At 39.8% G+C, this 21,050-nt stretch overlaps 1 protein-coding gene across 6 annotated transcripts in view; it reads right to left on the bottom strand.

Annotated features, from left to right (window-relative positions):
- The window catches only part of LOC137321285 (lysine-specific demethylase 4C-like), a 408,143-nt gene that overhangs the window by 299,710 nt on the left and 87,383 nt on the right, over positions 1-21,050 (bottom strand). For all 6 annotated transcript variants that reach the window (XM_067983644.1, XM_067983641.1, XM_067983643.1 and 3 more), the window contains 3 exons: positions 20,777-20,826; positions 14,595-14,698; positions 10,928-11,065 (listed from right to left, as the gene is read on the bottom strand). In XM_067983644.1, coding sequence (XP_067839745.1) covers positions 10,928-11,065; positions 14,595-14,698; positions 20,777-20,826 — 292 coding nt within the window. The remainder of the gene's footprint in view (positions 1-10,927; positions 11,066-14,594; positions 14,699-20,776; positions 20,827-21,050) is intronic.

The following is a 21,050-nucleotide window of genomic DNA, read 5'->3' as shown; positions in this document are numbered from 1 at the left end:
ACAGTGTAGATTTACTGGAACGATATCTGGATTCCAAGGGCTAAATTACAAGGAGATATTACACAAACTAGGATTGTATTCCCTGGAATTTAGAAGATAAGGGGTGATTTGATCGCAGCTTTCAAGATATTAAGGGGAATTAATAGGGTAGATAGAGAGAAACTATTTCCGCTGGTTGATGAGTCTAGGAATAGGGGACATAGTCTAAAAATTAGAGCCAGGACTTCCGGAAGTGAACACTTTTGCATGCAAAGGGTGGTAGAAGTTTGGAACTCTCTTCCGCAAATGGCAGTTGATGCTAGCTCAGTTGTTAATTTTAAATCTGAGATTGATAGATTTTTGTTAACCAAAAGGTATGAAGGGATATGGGGCTAAGGTGGGTATATGGAGTTAAGTCACAGATCAGCCATGGTCTCAATGAATGGTGAAACAGGCTCAAGGGGCTAAATGGCCTACTCCTGTTCCTATTTACATTGTGTTTTTTCTTTAAATATCTTTGCTCCATTAAAAACATTTCAATTTAATGTATTTGAACTCTATTTGCTGGAGAAATCCATCAAACATGCTCTAATTACACACAGGTTCCTTTTACAATCTTTTATTCTCAACATTACATGGGTGTCCTGCTGAATCAGTGTTCTAGTGAATTCACTCCTGCATAAAAAGTAATGACTCACCAATATAAAGCCCACAAAAAATATATATATTAGAAAATAGTAATCTGGATCAGTGCATTTTGCAGAGATTGCAGAAGTATGAAGAGTTTCAGAAAGGTGTATTTTAACTCGGGGCTTCTGTACCATTTTGCTATCAATATCATATTTTTCAGATTACCCAATATTTGTGACACGGTTCTTGCAAGTTTAGCTTCAAACCCTCTACACCACCTCGAGTGTTTTGTTCAATTAGTGTTATTGTACTGGGACTGCAAGCTGCATATTATGGACAGATGAGCCAGATTTTGCTTAGTTCAGCCAAAATTATACTCATGTTAGAATTTAGCTGTCTTGATGAACAAAGAAAAACCAAAATGATTAATTTGCCAGGCAGCAGCTGTGCTTTAATCAAACTGCCCAAGTTCAGGTGGACTTAAGTATTCACCTTTATACAATACTGACCCTCAGCATTCAAATTCTGAAGACAATTAAAGGTACTAAAATATACAACATTAATATTTTAAAAGACAATGGGAAACAGAAACAGACTTTAATCCTAGCTTTTCAAGTATCTATAAAGTTAGTATATTTTCTCTCATTAGCACTTTTTCAAAAAAAAAACAAAAATGCCTGAAACACTACCCAATTTGTCACTGCAATATAGTGTTGAATAGTTTCAGATAATTTGTGCATCAATTTAAGAATTAATGTCAAAGACCATTTTCAGTGAATAAAATACCACAGTAGTAATAGTGCAAGCTACTGCTTCTGTTATTGTGACAGTAGTAATAGGAATGTATCTGTGTCGGTGAGTTGGCTCAAAGTCTTTAGGATATATTGGATTGAATCAGGAGGAGAATTTTTTTTTAAAACATTAAAATATGGATCATGATAGCTAATCAAACTCAGAGGCTGACCTCATTGTGGACTGGCACTGGTCTAGCTAATTTCCTCCTAACATTTTAATGTAGGGAACCTCAAAATGACAGAAACATTCTTATAGCAGTAATGACAGATACAATTATCCACCAAACCAAATAGAGAAATCACAGAGAAAGTTTAACCACACAGGTCCAGCAATTTCTACTTTCCAATATTGGAACACAATTCCATCTATAAAGTTTAACAGCTTTTAACACATCTGAAGCTTATTTTACCTCATTAATCAATTTATTTCTGATGCAATAACTAAAATGTTTCACCATTTCTGCACCACTACTTTCTGTGATGATGAACCCAATAATACCTAAGCTACAGATTATGGATTCTATCAAATATTCCCATCTAGATTTTACTGTTGTTGCTCAAATTTTTATAAGCCAGTTAATTGAATAATTGAACTGTATTGTCAGTGGAAGTTTGTGTCACCAGCTACCCTGGAAAATTAGCCAGTGGCTAACCGCCAATAAATTAAAATCAGTCTTGGGGTACTGATATAGAGAAGGGTGTGAGATGACCCTGTCAGGACTATGTTATTGCATTCCGATGGTCTTCGGTTCATTCTCTCTGACCTTCTTATGGTATACTGTCTTGGGAGGATGGATAGGGTACAGTGGTTATAAGGGTTATGATGCGGTTTGGTTTATTTGATGTGCATTTTGTAATCATCTAATTGGACATTCTATATATAGCCATGACTCATTTATACTTAAGAAAAAAAATGTTAATTTTGAAGATGAGCAATCTGTCACCAACTTAGCTTTATAACCTCCAACCTTTCCATCACTGTTTCACTATTAATTGGTCGTTCTCTTCCACCCCTTCCCAAACCTCTCCTGCCAACGAAAAGTGTTATTTGGCCTAAACTTAAAAACACAATTTTCTCTATCAACTGCCTTAAAACTGTTGGCTCCACCAAATAAAACCAACTGAAGTTAAACAGCATCTGCAATGTCAAGAATATATACATATAATATATACACAACCCATCTGTGACCCTATCCTCTCCGCGCCTCGCTCCGCCCACCCGTGACATCTGCCTTTCTTAGGCATGATAATTAGTTGGGTTCAAAATGCAACCATCAATTTTTTTTCTTGCAATTAATCTTTTATCATGAAGAAAGCCTGAGTCTCTTCCTCTCAGTCCCTCTTCCCCTCCCTCTATAATACACTTTTCCAGTTGAAAGAACACAAAATTAAATAAAATAAAATCTCAAATTAAAAAAAACTAGTATCAGTAATGGTGGCCATGAAACTACCGAATTGTCGTAAAAACCCATCTGGTTCACTAATGTCCTTTAGGGAAGGAAACCTGCCGACCTTACCCGGTCTCGTCCATATGTGACTCCAGACCCACAGTAACGTGATTGATTCTTAATCGCCCTCTGAAATGGCCTAGCCATTTGTACAATCTCGCTACAGAAATTCACAATAAGAATAAAACCAGATGGACCACCTGACATTGGACCACTAGGCACCTGACACAACAACGGCAAACCAAGCCCAGTCAACCCTGCAAAGTCCTCCTCACTAACACCTGGGAACATGTGCCAAAATTGGGAGAGCTGACCCACAGACTAGTCAAGCAACAACCTGACATAGCCACACTCTCAGAATCATACCTTTCAGCCAGACTCTTCCATCACCATCCCTGGGTATGTCCTGTCCCACCGGCAGGACAGACCCACCAGAGGTGGCGGTACAGTGATATACAGTCAGGAGGGAGTGGCCCTGGAAGTCCTCAACATTGACTCTGGACCCCATGAAATCTCATGGCATCAGGTCAAACATGGGCACAGAAACCTCCTGCTGATTACCACCTACTGTCCTCCCTCAGCTGATGAATCAGTCCTCCTCCTTCTTGAGCACCACTTAGAGGAAGCATTGAGGGTAGCAAGGGCACAGAATGTACTCTGGGTGGGGGACTTCAATGTCTATCACCAAGTGTGGCTCGTAGCACCACTACTGACCGAGCCCTGAAGGACAGAGCTGCCAGACTGGGCCTGCGGCAGATGGTGAGCGAACCAACAAGAGGGAAAAACTTAATGGACCTCGTCCTCACCAACCTACCTGTCGCAGATGCATCTGACCATGACAGTATTGGTAGGCGTGACCACCGCACAGTCCTTGTGGAGACAAAGTCCTGTCTTCACACAGAGGACACCAATCAACGTGTTGTGTGGCACTATCACCGTGCTAAATGGGATAGATTCAGAACAGATCTAGCAACTCAAAACTGGGCATCCATGAGGCGCTTTGGGCCATCAGCAGCAGAATTGTATTCCAGCACAATCTGTAACTTCATGGCCCTGCATATTCCTCACTCCACCATTACCAACAAGCCAGGGGATCAACCCTGGTTCAGTGAGGAGTGTAGAAGAGCATGCCAGGAGCAGCACCAGGCATACCTAAAAATGAGGTGCCAACCTGGTGAAGCGACAACACAGGGCCACATACATGCTAAACAGAGGAAGCATCATGCTATAGACAGAGCTAAGCAATTCCACAACCAACGGATCAGATCAAAGCTCTGCAGTCCGGCCACATCCAGTTGTGAATGGTGGTGGACAATTAAACAACTAACGGGAAGAGGAGGCTCAGTGAACATCCCCGTCCTCAATGATAGCAGAGTCCAGCAAGCGAGTGCAAAAGACAAGGCTGAAGTGTTTGCAACCATCTTCAGCCAGAAGTGCCGAGCGGATAATCCATCTTGGCCTCCTCCCGATATCCCCACCATCACAGAAGCCAGTCTTCAGCCAATTCGATTCACTCCATGTGATGTCAAGAAACGGCTGAGTGTACTGGATACAGCAAAGGCTATGGGCCCCGACAACATCCCGGATGTAGTGCTGAAGTCTTGTGCTCCAGAACTAGCTGCACCTCTAGCCAAGCTGTTCCAGCTACAACATTAGCATCTACCCGACAATGTGGAAAATTGCCCAGGTATGTCCTGTCCACAAAAAGCAGGACAAATCCAATCCGACCAATTACCGCCCCATCAGTCTACTCTCAATCATCAGCAAAGTGATGAAAGGTGTCGTTGACAGTGCTATCAAGCGGCACTTACTCACCAATAACCTGCTCACCGATGCTCAGTTTGAGTTCCGCCAGGACCACTCGGCTCCAGACCTCATTACAGCCGTGGTCCAAACATGGACAAAAGAACTGAATTCCAGAGGTGAGGTGAGAGTGACTGCCCTTGACATCAAGGCAGCATTTGACAGTGTGGCAACAAGGAGCCCTAGTAAAACTGAAGTCAATGGGAATCAAGGGGAAAACTCTCCAGTGGCTGGAGTCATACCTAGCGCAAAGGAAGATGGTAGTGGTTGTTGGAGGCCAATCATCTCAGCCCCAGGGCATTGCTGCAGGAGTTCCTCAGAGCAGTGTCCTAGGCCCAACCATCTTCAGCTGCTTCATCAGTGACCTTCCCTCCATCATAAGGTCAGAAATGGGGATGTTCGCTGAGGACTGCACAGTGTTCAGTTCCATTCGTAACCCCTCAGATAATGAAGCAGTCCGTGCCCACATGCAGCAAGACCTGGACAACATCCAGGCTTGGGCTGATAAGTGGCAAGTAACATTTGTGCCAGACAATGACCATCTCCAATGAGAGAGTCTAACCACCTCCCCTTGACATTCAACGGCATTACCATCGCCGAATCCCCCACCATCAACATCCTGGCGGTCACTATTGACCAGCCACACAAATACTGTGGCTACAAGAGCAGGTCAGAGGCTGGGTATTCTGCAGCGAGTGACTCACCTCCTGACTCCCCAAAGCCTTTCCACCGCCTACAAGGCACAAGTCAGGAGTGTGATGGAATACTCTCCACTTGCCTGGATGAGTGCAGCGCCAACACTCAAGGAGCTCGACACCATCCAGAAGAAAGCAGCCCGCTTGATTAGTACCCCAACCACCACCCTAAACATTCACTCCCTTCACCACCAGCACACTGTGGCTGCAGTGTGTACCATTAACAGGATGCACTGCAGCAACTCAACAAAACTTCGTCGACAGCACCTCCCAAACCCGCGACCTATACCACCTAGAAGGACACGGGCAGCAGGTGCATGGGAACACCACCACCTGCACGTTCCCCTCCAAAGCACACACCATCCCGACTTGGAAATATATCGCCGTTCCTTCATCGTCACTGGGTCAAAATCCTGGAACTCCCTTCTTAACAGCACTGTGGGAAAACCTTCACCACACGGACGGCAGCGGTTCAAGAAAGCGGCTCACCACCACCTTCTCAAGGGCAATTAGAGATGGGCAATAAATGCTGGCCTTGCCAGCGTGCCCACATCCCACGAATGAATAAAAAAAAACAATATGTACAATCGAGATAAATAAACAGGTAATGACAGCAAATGGCAGAAATACTGAGTAGTTATTTTGCCTCAGTATCTACCAGGGAGACTAAAAGGTAGGTATGACATTAGAAGTAGTCAAAAAAGATATTAAAACATTTAAGATAGTAAGGGGGGAAATAATTGCTAAACTAATCAAACTAAGGGAGGATAAGACCCCTGGTCCGGATGCATCGCATCCATGAAGATTAAAAGAAGTTAGGGAAGAGATAACAGAGGCACTATTGCATATATATATAAAAATTCATTGGAAAAGGGAATAGTACCAGAGGACTGGCAGACAGCTGATGTTATTCCTTTATTTGAAAAGGGAGATAGAACCAGTTCAGGGAATTAGCTTAACGTCAGTGGTAGGATAGATAATGGAATCTTTACTCAAAGATGTAATAGAAAGACATCGAGAAAACGAAATTATCATCAAGAGTAGTCAGCACGGACTTCAGATGGGAAAGTCATGCTTGACCAACCTTATTGAGGTCTTTGAAGTAGTAACAGAAAGGGTAGACAATGGTAACGCAGTAGATGTAATATATTTGGATTTTCAAAAGGCCTTCGATAAGGTATCGCACTGTAGGCTCATGATTGAGATCAGAGCATGCAGAGTCAGGGGACAGGTAGCAAAATAGATAGTAAGCCGGCTACAAAACAGAAAAGAGAGTAGGGGTTAAGGGTAGCTACACAGACTGGCAAAAGGTAGTAAGTGGTGGTCCACAGGGATTGGTGTTGGGACCACTGTCGTTCATAATTTACATCAATGATTTGGACTCAGGAATTGGAAGTACAATTTCAAAATTTGCGGATGACACAAAATTGGGGGCATAGTTAACACAAAGGAAGAATGCATCAAAATGCAAGAAGACATTAATAAACTTGCAGAATGGGCGTGCAATTGGCAAATGAATTTCCATATACACAAGTGAGGGGTGATGCATTTTGGTAGGAAGAATTAGGAGGCCACATATTGCTTGGATAATGAGACTAACTGGGGTAGAGGAGCAAAGGGATCTGGGGTACAGATACACAAATTACTAATAAGACCATAAAAAAAGGCAAGACAAGCACTGGGGTTCATTTCTAGAGGGATAGAATTGAAAAGCAGAGAAGTTATGTTAAACTTGTATAGTACCTTGGTTAGACCACACTTGGAGTACTGTGAACAGTTCCGGTCTCCATATTATAAAAAGGATGTATAGGCATTGGAGAAGGTGTAAAAAAGATTCACAAGGATGATACCAGAACTGAGAGGATATACATATCAGGAAAGACTAAACAGACTGGGCTCTTTTCTCTAGAAAAGAGAAGGCTGAGGGGTGACCTGATAGAGGTCTTTAAGATTATGAAAGGGTTTGATAGGGTAGACGTAGAGAAAATGTTTCCACTTGTGGGGGGAGTTCAGAGCTAGAGGTTATCAATATAAGGTAGTCACTAATAAATCCAATAGGGAATTCAGGAGAAACTTCTTTACCCAAAGAGTGGTAAGAATGTGGAACGCACTACCACAAGGAATAGTTGAGGCAAATAGCATAGCTGCATTTAAGAGGAAGCTAGATAAGCACATGAAGGAGAAAGGAATAGAAGGGTATGCTGCTGGGTTAGATGAAGTAGGGAGGGAGGAGGCTCATGTGGAGCATAAACACAGGAAACACCAAATGTGCCGAATGGCCTGTTTCTGTGCTGTAGACGCGATGTAACAGGTATGTAATCCGAAAACTATTTTTTTTCACATATACAGGCGCACGCACACGTTTTTTTTAAATAAGAACAATCAAATGATTTTTTTTTAACCTTACTAAAGCTTATAAAATTTGTCCTCTAGCTTTCCTTCAGATAGTTTTATATGAATTCTTAAGGAGGTATATACATTTTGTTGTAATTTATTGTTACGCTTTATTTTACATTGCAGATGGCTCTTTGTACTGATCCCATCTTCTGCAGTGGCCTCCCAAAGTCCATCTGGCTCACTTTACATAAGCAGTCATAACCAAAAGAACACCACAAAAAAATCCAAACTCATCTTTATCTTGATGCAAGAATTAGAAACTTTGGGCCAGAAATCGCGCACAGCGTCAAGGCAACGCTCACCGCAGCGCCAGCAAATTAAATTTACGAAAATACTTACTGCGGGCTCTATGGCGTCAAATTACTTAAATTTAAACTTTAAACAAAACGTGCGCTATTAATCCAGCCTCTGGACAGTGTGAGTTGCCGCGCGGCTGGAAAAATGTGTGAGAAGACACGCCCACAAAATCTGTCAGGAAGAGAAGTAACACCCACAGATTCAGGCTGCATTGCTCAAGCAGGCAAGCAAATTTCATTCATTTAGTTAGTATTCTGTATGTCATTATAAATTTTTTTTTAAATTTCCATAAAAAGCCAAAGAAATAATTGAATTAAATTAAAGAGACAGAAGTAAAATTTTTTTTTTAAATTTAACATTTTTTTAATGACCAAAAACTATTAAAATAAGGAGTAATATGAGACTCCACATTTTTAAAAGTTAACTTTTAGTTGTTTAGCAGTGATTAAGACTAACCACACTGTTAAAACTTAGTTTTGACCTGATATTTTTAAGTGTACCTGTTTGGTGTACCTGTTTGTGGGGTAATTAATTACTTTCCAGCTGGGCAGATAAGCAAGTTGGCGCTTTTTCAATGATTTCCCTGATTGCAGCGTGAGATGGCCCTTTAATTCGAAGCTGTTATTTCACCAGCAAACCACTAGGAACAAGTTCCGGATTTCCACATTTCACTGCGCGTGTGCAAACACTTGTTCCTTCAATTCACCACTAAAAACTGAGAGCACTGTTGAGCTCCTCTGTTATTTTGGGAGCAATTTCTGGCCCTTTATATTTAATGTCCCGTGTTTTGCATCAATACCTACCCACCACTGTCAATGAAATCCCAATCTGCCTTGCACTCTGCCAAAGGATGCTGAGTGTATGTTCTGGGCACAGAACTTCTGAGCCCTCCTTAGTGTGAAGACTGGAAATTCCTGCTCCCAGACTGTTATCAGTCAGAGTGAGCTGGAGAGTAGGAACATGACAGGCTGGGTGAGTGGGCGGAGATTTGGCAGATGCAATACAATATTGGAAAATGTGAGTTTATGCACTTTGGCAGGAAAAATCGGAGAGCAAGTTATTATCTTAATGGCGAGAAACTGGAAAGTACTGCAGTACAAAGGGATCTGGGGGTCCTAGTGCAAGAAAATCAAAAAGTTAGTATGCAGGCGCAGCAGGTGATCAAGAAGGCCAACGGAATGTTGGCTTTTATTGCTAGGGGGATAGAATATAAAAACAAGGAGGTATTGCTGCAGTTATATAAGGTATTGGTGAGACCGCACCTGGAATACTGCATACAGTTTTGGTCTCCATACTTAAGAAAATACATACTTGCTCTCGAGGCAGTACAAAGAAGGTTCACTCGGCTAATCCCGGGGATGAGGGGGCGGATGTACGAGGAGAGGTTGAGTAGATTGGGACTCTACTCATTGGAGTTCAGAAGAATGAGAGGCGATCTTATTGAAACATAAGATTGTGAAGGGGCTTGATCGGGTGGATGCGGTAAGGATGTTCCCAAAGATGGGTGAAACTAGAACTAGGGGGCATAATCTTAGAATAAGGGGCTGCTCTTTCAAAACTGAGATGAGGAGAAACTTCTTCACTCAGAGGGTAGTAGGTCTGTGGAATTTGCTGCCCCAGGAAGCTGTGGAAGCTACATCATTAAATAAATTTAAAACAGAAATAGACAGTTTCCTAGAAGTAAAGGGAATTAGGGGTTACGGGGAGCGGGCAGGAAATTGGACATGAATTTAAATTTGAGGTTAGGATCAGATCAGCCATGATCTTATTGAATGACTGAGCAGGCTCGAGGGGCCGATTGGCCTACTCCTGCTCCTATTTCTTATGTTCTTACGTTCTTACGACAGGTAGAAACCGTGACAGCGTACAGCCAAGGAATTCTGCACCCTGGGAGAAGACACGGAAACGTGAAATGGTTTTCAATCATGGCTGGTACAACAAATATACTGCTGAGAGAAAACAATATCCCAGGATGTGCAAATTCTAGGATTATGCATGCAGAATTGGATCTTATCCAACTAATGGTAACACCCATGAAATACAAAAATTATATTTCTAATTTACTGTGGCCATTTATCAAATACTGGGCTATCCAAAATGGTCACACAATGAATTGAAAAGCTAAAACTTGACATCTATCACGTGTTTTGATATAATATTTATCCAAAAAAATTAAACAAAAATGTCAAAAAATTATGGAATCTGACTGTGAATATAAAGGCACTTTGGTGCTTGATAGAAGGTTTTTTTTTTAAAAAACAAAAATTCAAAGCACAGTTTCCAGATAGGGTATATCAACTGGTATCTTTCAAATTAATATAATTTTCAAAATTAAAACCTAATTCACTTTCCATTCATTTTTTTTTGTTGTAGTGGTGGGGATGGGATAGTATTGACAACACTGTATGCTGTGCTGAGGTTTAATATTGTTTAGAATATGTGCTAATAGAAATTCAAGGATGTCAACAACATGAGGTACAGTTGTGAGAAAGACAAATGCCTGGCAGGAAGTTCACAAAGGTTAATTGATATTATCAAAGATGATGGATTCCCATCAAGGTCGATACCTGATCCAAGAGGAATTCATATGTGAAGCACATTTTATTTGTGAGGGAGAGAAGGCAAGGGAGGGAAAGAGTGAGGGCCTTTAGATATATCTGTAATTTACAGAGCAATTCATTAAAAAGTTGAAAAATAGACTTCAAAGACTAGCACCTGGTGCTCTTATACAAACTTTCCTTTTTCTGTGTTCATGGTGATTCAGCAGATGTGGCTACTGTGGAGTGGAGAAGGTGGTTAATATTTTGAGATCTAAATTTTCCTTCAGTTACTGTGAGACAAAGATAATTAACACTTTCCACTTGCATTCCTTGCTGTCACTTACTTGTTTAGCTATTTTTCCATAATCAAGCCATCGAATGGTGGCAAAGTTTGTTGACTCAGCACAGTTGAATCCATGATTGAAGCCAGCATGGTATCCATATGGAAAAGTGATCATGAACTGCCCTGCTTCTTGTGTAATCTGCATGAAATAATGCACAAAGCAGCTTGAACTTGGAGAACCATTAAGTTTCACTTCAGAATTCATAATACCAAATTTGTAAGGGTTACCATAACATAATAGCTTGTGGATTCTTTTATTTATCATGTCATGATAAACAAGTTTCTACTGACAATGCTTACATACCACACAAATGAAGAACAAAAGGATGGGCAACCATACCGTAAAAGAGGGGGGGGGAAACTGAATTTCAATTAATTTCCATTTTTTAGACAATTGCAGGAGTATTTTTACTTCATGATTGCTTGGCATTGTGTATACATTACAACACTTCCATAAACCAAGAAACCAAGTCATGCCACTTTCTCTACTTTTGAGATATTTCAACCACAGCCATTATTTAATTAGTGTATTTTCACATCAACATTATTGCTTTTATGTTCTTCAGATGCATATTTTAACTGTTACTGAGCCAGCTCAGAGAAGGAGAAATAAACGAAGTGTGGGGAAGGAGAAAGCAGAACAACCAGGAGTTTGTCATTTTAGCTGTTTAAGAAAAGATGCGAGGAATAATAAAGCTATTCCTGACATGAGTAATTTTATTACCATAACATGAATGTTGATTTCAGCATTAAGATGAGCAGAAAAAAAGTGAACCAGACCAGGGAGACTGGACTGTTAGTAAGCAAAGGACTGAATTCAAATGGTCTACAAGTGCAACAGAAAAGCAATTTAATGTGTTAAAACACAAGTAGCAAACCACGTGTCGTTTAGAAGAATAAAATATTCATGACATAATAGAACATACATGGTAGAAATCTTCTATGTGCAGGTCACAGTCATGATTTTTTGCATTTAGAATATGTACATGTGCTGATGTGCATTTGAAATCTCCAGACTGTGGTCTGCAAAGACTACCAAATCAAAAATTGTCTACAAAAGCCACAGCAGCTTATAGCAAATATTCATTTAAATAAAAATTTGTATAAAGACAAAGTGGAAAAAATGATATTTCTCAGCGTTGCTGTTGTAGAATTACACATTTCAAACAACTACATTGAACATTCTGGAAAAGGCATGTTCAAAGATTAGTGATTAGAGTTGCAATGGTATCAAATGTACTTAACGAGGAAGTAATTACATTTCTGGGTGCCAGTATCTCTCAATACCTCCACCACTGTTCTGTTTCACTGGTGTTGCTGGTGAGCACCAGCTGAGCTGTCACCCATTTCTCACTGGTTAGCTTATCAGTGTTCAACACATTTCTGTTTCAGTGCCATAAGAACCAACAGTCCATTTTCAGCTCCTGTTCTCGTTGCACTATTATTCAGAATTGCAGGTGGGAACATATTTCCTTCTTTTTAGCACTTGAAATGGTAATTTTAATTCAATTTTATTGTATTTCATCACTGCCTGCCCTTTTCTTCTCTTTATACTCCATGAAAAAAAAAATCTTCAATTTGGTCTGGCAACACATGTGATGTGATCGTTTCTTTTAAACTTTCAGTTATACATCATTGTAATGTATCAAGTGGTGCAAAACAGGGAACATTAAGTATTTTTATGAATGTATATAAAAAGGTAGTTAGGCCTAAGTATGTCCCCTTTCAATGGAATTCAATCCCATCCACTTGCCTTCTCGCTATATCCCTCAAAACCACCTCTCTCCAGAAACAAATCTAATTGTGTTTTGCATCCATTTAAATTGACAACTTCAATGATCTTCCATGGTAACATATTCCGCAAATCTATTACCCTTTGGTTGAAAAAGACCTGTCAATTTAATTTTTAACTCGAGTCCCCTAAACCATTAAGCAAAGTGAATAATATGCCTGGATCCACTTTGTAATTCCCTTCATAATCTTGAAAATTTAGTTGCTTAAGCTGATTGCAATACCTTTTTCTCATAGTTGAAATAGAGGAAGGTACAGCTCTACTACACAAACTGAGCAGCCTGTGACTGACAGATTCTGAAGCAAGTAAAGAATTCAGCCCTTTTCTATCATTAGAGAGCTAAGTGCAGTTCAACAGGCAGCTTCCTGCAGTTATTAACTTTTTCAGGTGGTCTCATTACCTACACAAACTGCCAATTTCACAGATGAACGCATTGCAGAGATGCCAAACGTGCACTATAACTGGGGCATAAGAGGAAAGACACTACACATTATCTGTGCAATGATCTGCTGCGCAACCCATCCTACACTCAGGTGAGTATATTATTCTTGACATAGCTCCTGCATAATCTGAAATGACAAATTATACTCAGTTCATTTGATATTCTTGACCTGCTAGATTCGACTGTAAATTGTACATAGACAAAGGAAATAATTTGGTAAATCTCCACATTTAAAACCTTAAATACAAGTCAAAACTAAATGAAAGCTTATGAAAGCTTGAACACATATCACCACTTGTATAAAGTCACTCACAGACACTAAAAAGTCAACAAGCTATTTTGTGGTTTTACTGCTCTCTCATATTTAGATTAGCAACGCTTCAATAATTTTAAACCCAGTCTTGCAGATTAAACTGCAAAAGTCAGTGTCAGCTTGTCCACAAGATTTAATTTTATTATTTATTGATATAACTATTTGGGATCAGATGTGTAATCCATTTATTCCAAAGAATTCAAAAAAGTTCTAATTTTTTTAACCAAAATTAATTAGTTTGCCAGTTTTGGAGTTAAATCAGTGAAAAAATTAGACGAGATTCTAAGTAAGCGAGTCTGAATGAAGAACATTTTTAAAGAAATTGATCCCCCCCATTCCTGTTGAAAATTTCTGGCTGAGACTGGAAAACTCAGTCCCATCTCTATACGAAGCCTGAATGCAGTTATCAGTAGAAATTATGATTCAAACTCAGGATTCCAATTTGAGAGTCAAAATGTTTTGAAGTTGTGCCTAACCTTCAAACTCAGAAAAAAAATGTTAACAGCATTTCTGTTAAAATGTTTAACAATGTGTTAAGTCCTTTTAAATTTGTAAAGTTAAAGAAATCCCTGTGCATTAACTTCGACAAGAATAGCACATCTAAAAAAGTAAATAATTTAGCTTTTTAAATTTGCTATCCTACATTTATATAGGATAACTCCCAAATTACACCACCTTTAGAAAGTGCACCAAATTGCTTATGATCGAACGTGAAGACAAGTAAAGCTCTACAAAATGACTTATCAAATCCAAACATAGTTTTTTGTTTAAGAGGAGAGGATTACTTTGTGTAACTGCCTTACGGGAGACTTACAAAACATGTATGGAAGATAACACACACAAAACAGCCTTTTAAAGTTATTTTTTTTTTAAATGGCAAATGTTAGCCTTGTCAAAAGCCCTAAATTTGGCCACAAACCAAAGCATTACTCAGCACACTCGTTTTTCAAAAGAATAGATCTAATGGTGTTATTCTTTCATCTTAAAAAGGTAATGAACTAGTATTGATAAAAAGAGTTAATATAGACTAATTCCAGAATTTTGGAGGTACGAAGGCAGACACAATTAAAAATCCATACAAAAAGATTAGTACTTATTTTCTTTTATGCATATATTAATACCTTGTCAAAAGGAATCCCATATTTCTTTAATATTGAAGGCGATATAAGAGTCATCTTGTGACGTAGGAAAGCATCACATCCTTGGGAACTACTTGGAAAGAAACCTGTAAACAACAAACATTTTACAATTAGATTGTCTATATTACAAACAGGTAATTAATTTCATGTTATAAGCATTAAGCAACCCTTCTCACCATATAGGGAACATGCGGCTGGTATATGTGGAGAGGGAACACAAAAAGCAACTTTTATATACAGCTGTTTTTAAACAAACTATCTTTGAAGTTGCTTTGCTCCATTTTTGCTCATTTTTAAAACAATGCATTTCAAATAGATTTACCCCATTAGCTCTACTGAAACTGTCAAGTTCCAACTCCTCTCCCCAATGCATCAGAGAAATGTATGTTAAAACAATGTATCCAAGCAATCATGGAAGAACTGCCAAAAGGCGGATCAGGCCTTGATCTGTGGTTTCAAAGTAGTGCGATCCGAAAACCAACTATGAAACCCCACACTAAAATCATTGACCGAGAGAACCTACGTTTATCAATTTCTGATCTGCCCCTCCCCTCTCATGTTCCATGACATGAGTTGGGGGAGGGACAAGTCTCCAGAGTCGTCCAACACTCGAGAAAAAAAACACTGCTGGCTCGGCAATGTTTCACATGAGCCAGGAAAAGGGCTTTCTGGCAGCTCCGAGGCCTATCTGAAATGTCACCCTCAACTGAAACAAATGGAAGTCACCTAAGCATTCATATACCTTTTCCCGAACTTAATGTCACAGAAAATCTCAGGAGGGAGATGCAGTGTCGAAGTCGCCCACCTACTTAAGAAAACATTATGCATTTCTGAAAAAGTACCGTTCATCTCCATAACTATACATATATTTTTTTTTTAAAAAGATTAACATAAGAAATAGTTGCAGGGATAGGCCATCAGGCCCCTCCAGCCTGCTCCGCCATTCAACCAGATCATAGCTGATTTTCTACCTTAACCCCATTTTCCTGCACCATCCCCATATCTGTTGATGCCTTTAATATCTAAAAGTCCATCGATCTCGGTTTTGAACGTACTCAATGACTGAGCCTCCACAGCCCTCTGGGGTAGAGAATTCCAAAGATTCACCACCCTCTGAGTGAAGAAATTTCTCCTCATCTCAGTCCTAAATGGCCGACCCCTTATTCTGAGGCTGTGACCCCTCATTCTGAACCCTCCAGCCATCCTCGCTGCATCTACCCTGTCGAGCCCTGTAAGAATTTTGTATGTTTCAATTCATTCTTCTAAGCTTGAGAGAATGCAGGCCTAGTCTACTCAACCTCTCCTCATATGACAATCCCACCATCCCAGGAATCAGCCTGGTGAACCTTCGTTGCACTCCTATATAGCAAGTATATCCTTTCTCCAGGTGCGGTCTCACCAAGACCCTATATAATTGCAGTAAGACATCTTTACTCCTGTACTCAAATCCTCTTGTAATAAAGGCCAACATACCATTTGCCTTCCTAATTGCTTGCTGCACCTGCATGTTAGCGTTCAGTGACTCATGTACAAAGACACCCAGTTCCCTTTGTACATCAACATTTTCCAATCTCTCACCATTTAAAAAATACTCTGCATTAATGTTTTTCCTACCAAAGTGGATAACTTCACATTTTTCCACATTGTGTGTGTTCTGGAGGGACAACTTTCACTTCAATCTTCTCCCTATATCTTTTTAATTGAATTGGGGGGGGGTGGGTGATTAAAAAATTTTGCTCAAGCTGTCATTTTGATTTGGTAGCTTGTATTAATTTGACATAAATTAGTTAGTGTATCATAAAATCATGAGTGTATGACTTCATGTAGCAACGCAAACTCAAACTGCAATAAGAATTGCAAAATGTTCATTCAATATTAACACTACCTTTATACTTGCACAGAATTGGATGTAACAGAAGGAGGGGAAAAAAAAAGAGTTGCAGCATTTCAGATGAAAGTCTAACATCTTTCAGATAAAATATTTGTGTCAATCATGATTTCAATGAAAACCAAAGATGAAAGCACCCAAGCACAAATGACAAGAGTGATCATTACAATGTGCAGACAGGATGACTGGAAAATAGCAATGCTTTCTTTTAATTCTAACCAAGCAAAAATGAACCAGCTTTTCAAAACGGTCAAATGACCCATTCTTCCATATATTGATTGAACAGAATAAAAATGGTTCAACGTTATTTGACTTACTGTAGTTTGATTAATGAAAGTGCTGTAAATGAGATATTTGTTTTCCTTTACGTAGAACCATGTCAGACAAATCTTCTGAATTTGCATATTTCAAAAATATATTTTTACTTTCAACGTCGTCAGACTGTTCGCATAAACCATATAGGGGCAAGGAAAAAAATAAACTAGTTCCCATCAAATACAAATATATAGCAATTAGCTTTCCCCTGCTCTTATTGCACTCATTTAAAACCAAGAGCAACCCATTGACTGAAATTCTTATCTCCCTGAGTCGATGTTTTTGTTTTTAATTCACATCCTGTAACCTTCAGCCTAAAACTATTATAGTCAAGTTTTTCCTAATATTAGGGTACATTTTTAAACAAAAAAAAAATTAATTTTCGTCCCTCCTTTCCTGAAGGGCATTGGCTCATGTTTCATCAGCCCTGTGGTATCTCACTCAAACAGCTATTCTTCAAGTGCAAGCTTACATAGTAAGTGCCACCAGGCTATTTACCCACATGGGGCATGATTTATCGATACCTGACATCCAAAGACATTCACCTTGCAGCAAGATTCACTAGATGGCCATCAGGGAAGGGAATCCAGGTCGTTCTATTTTCTCCCAACCCAGGGACACAGGTCAGTTATAACACCCAAAACTCAACAAGGACCAGGGATCAAATCTGGCACCTTCAAGTTCCACACAGGCACAGTTGCACACAAGCAGTTCATTTACCCACCAGGTCATCACAGGAGCTACTGCATAGCATTAACACTAATATTAACCCTAAACTACTACAACAAGCACAACTTTAAATTAGAATGAAAACATCAATTCCATTTGCCCTGATGTCCCCATTCTATTTTTAAACTTTAATTGTACTCTTTTCTACTTAATCTAAACTCTTCTGTCTTTCTTAAATTTCTCCACTTAACCATTAATGAAAATATTTTCAGTTTTAAAAAGTGAAAGAAAAGTTACAGAGAGTTTTACAGCACAGAAACAGGCTATTCGGCCCAACTGGTCTATGCCAGTGTTTGTGCCACAAGAGCCAGCTACCACTTTACTTCATCTAACCCCATCAACATATCCCTGTATTCCTTTCTCCCTCATGTACTTATCTAGCTTCCCCTTAATGGCATCTATGCTAATTGCCTCAACCACTCCATGCCATCACCAGTTCCACATTCTCACCTCTGAGTAAAGTAGTTTCTCCTGAATTCTTTATTGGATTTATTAGTGACGATCTTATATTTATGACCCCTAGTTTAGGACTCCCCCACAAGTGGAAACATCATCTCCACTTCTACCCCATCGAACTCCTGCATAATTTTAAAAGACCTCTATCAGGTCACCTTTCGGTCTTCTCTTTTCTATGATGTGGAGATGCCGGTGATGGACTGGGGTGGACAAATGTAAGGAATCTTACAACACCAGGTTATAGTCCAACAAATTTATTTTAAAATCACAAGCTTTCGGAGATTATCCCCTTTGTCAGATGAATGTGTGAAAAGGTTCTCAAATCGCATATCTTATACTATGTTGAGACAGCATCACACCAATCAAAAGGTGTCGTTGTTATTCAAACAGGCCAGTCACGGAGAACAGCACGTCCCAGTACCCTTCGTCGTCCAGTACTTCCCTGGAGCGGAGAAACTACACCATGTTCTCCGCAGCCTTCAACATGTCATCGATGACGACGAACACCTCGCTAAGGCCATCCCCACGCCTCCACTGCTCGCCTTTAAACAGCCACCCAACCTCAAACAGACCATCGTTTGCAGCAAGTTACCCAGTTTTCAGGAGAACAGCGTCCACGACACCACACAACCCTGCCACGGCAACCTCTGCAAGACATGCCAGATCATCGACACGGATACCACCATCACACGAGAGGACACCACCCACCAGGTACATGGTTCATACTCCTGTGACTCGGCCAACGTTGTCTACCTCATACGTTGCAGGAAAGGATGCCCCGGAGCATGGTACATTGGCGAGACCATGCAGACACTGCGACAACGGATGCACGGACACCGCGCAACAATCGCCAGACAGGAGGGTTCTCTCCCAGTCGGGGAACACTTTAGCAGTCAAGGACATTCAGCCACCGATCTTCGGGTAAGCGTTCTCCAAGGCGGCCTTCGAGACACACAACAACGCAAAATCGTCGAGCAGAAGTTGATAGCCAAGTTCCGCACCCATGAGGACGGCCTCAACCGGGATTTTGGGTTCATGTCACGCTACACGTAACCCCACCAGCAAAAAGGGGGAAAAAAATTATATGTTTTTTAAAATTCTCTCTCTCTCTCTCTCTGCCATTTTGAGTTTCTTTCTGCCTGCCTGTGTAATCAACACAATGTATATCCAGTGTACTGGGACGTGCTGTTCTCCGTGACTGGCCTGTTTGAATAACGACGACACCTTTTGATTGGTGTGATGCTGTCCCAACATAGTATAAGATATGCGATTTGAGAACCTTTTCACACATTCATCTGACGAAGGGGATAATCTCCGAAAGCTTGTGATTTTAAAATAAATTTGTTGGACTATAACCTGGTGTTGCAAGATTCCTTACATTTCTCTTTTCTAGAGTAAAGAGCCCCATCCTGTTCAGTCTTTCCTGATAGTTGTACCTTCTCAGTTCTGGTATCATCCTTGTAAATCTTTTTTGCACCGTCTCCAGTGCTTCTACATCCTTTTTGTAATATGGAGACCAGAACTGTGCGCACAGTATTCGAAGTGTGGTCTAACCAAGGCTCTATGCAAGTTTAACGTAACGTATTCCTCTAGAAATGAACCCCAGTGCTTTGTTTGTATTTTTTGTGACTTTGTTAGCCTACGTTGTTACTTTTAATGATTTGTGAATCTGTACCCCTGGATCCCTTTGCACTTCTATCCCATTTAGACTCTGATTTTTGCAAGGAGTAGTTGACTCCTAATTCTTCCTACTAAAATGCACCACGTCACGCTTATCTATATTGAAATTTACAAGCCCATTCTGCAAGTTTGTTAATGTCTTTTTGTATTTTGTCGTATTCTTCCTCGGTATTACATCTTTGAGTAAAGATTCCGATATCTTTCCTACCACCGGCTTTAAGCTAACCTGGTCTGTAGTTCCCTGGATTTGTTTGATCTCCCTTTTTGAATATCGGAATCACATTAGTTGTCCACCTGTCCTATGGCACTGGTCCTTTTTCTATTGAATTTATCCTATCTATCTTAAAATGTCTTGATAATTATAAACCACTGACAGTTTAGTAATAAAACTTTTCCTAAGTTTACATACTGGGCAAAATAACATGAGATTTAAACTTTTTAATTAACCTGTTCTCTGTTTATTCTGACTCCTAATCTCAATTTTTAAGCTGGGAGTAAGCTGAGGAAAGTGGGTTTTCATTGCCTGAAAACCAGTTTTATTTAATTTACTGTAGCCATTCATGTGAGTCTCAGCAAGAGATTATAAAAACAGTTTTCTAAATTGGATATTTTATTGTAAACTAATAGATCTCCCATGGTATTACTCACAATAGGACAGCAGCATTATATTATGTAATGTACAATGCATTATTCTGCTGCTGAAGTACAGCAGCGTGTAACTTGGTGCATCCCTTTAGATGACAACGTGCAAGTGCTTGGTCAGATGGAGGCTGATTGTTCCAAGCAGATCCTCACGTCAATAACCACTCAGACTGGCTTCCTTTTTCTTTAAAAAAAAATTGACTCGTGAAGTCAATTAAAAGTTATTTTCTGTTGCTGGGCAAATCTCTGTAGATTGGTTTTCTTTGTGTTTCTTTCAATACTTTTTTTTTAAGTATCACAGAAATTTGCATGTGACAATATGACACCTAAAGTATGACTGCGCCTCAAAACGTTTATTTATATAACTACAAATCTCCCTCATTATTCAAATACGGTGAAAAGGATACATTCCAGTTGGAAAAGTGATGTATTGCGACATTTTGTAATTCATTACCTTGTGCAAGTCGTTCCAGCCTCTTCCCATGCTCCGGAGGTATTGCATACCTGAAAATGAAACAGTGGAAGTGTCAATTCAGCCACTCTCAAAAATTGGGTCCTGCTCTGTAACTTACAGCAAACCAAAGACTTTCTGGTATAATAAAAGCATACAAAAGAAAGGCGCAGCAGTATTTCTTATTACCAAGTCAAATAATGTAACAATATTCCCTAAACTACAGGAACAGTGAGAATATTTTCTTACACTACTTTCCAAATGCTAGTGTAATCAT

The sequence above is a fragment of the Heptranchias perlo genome, chromosome 4 (genome assembly GCF_035084215.1).
Source record: "Heptranchias perlo isolate sHepPer1 chromosome 4, sHepPer1.hap1, whole genome shotgun sequence".
In the NCBI taxonomy this organism is placed as follows: domain Eukaryota; kingdom Metazoa; phylum Chordata; class Chondrichthyes; order Hexanchiformes; family Hexanchidae; genus Heptranchias; species Heptranchias perlo.
Note: the sequence above shows the minus strand (reverse complement) of the source record. Positions and strands in the feature narration are given on the sequence as shown.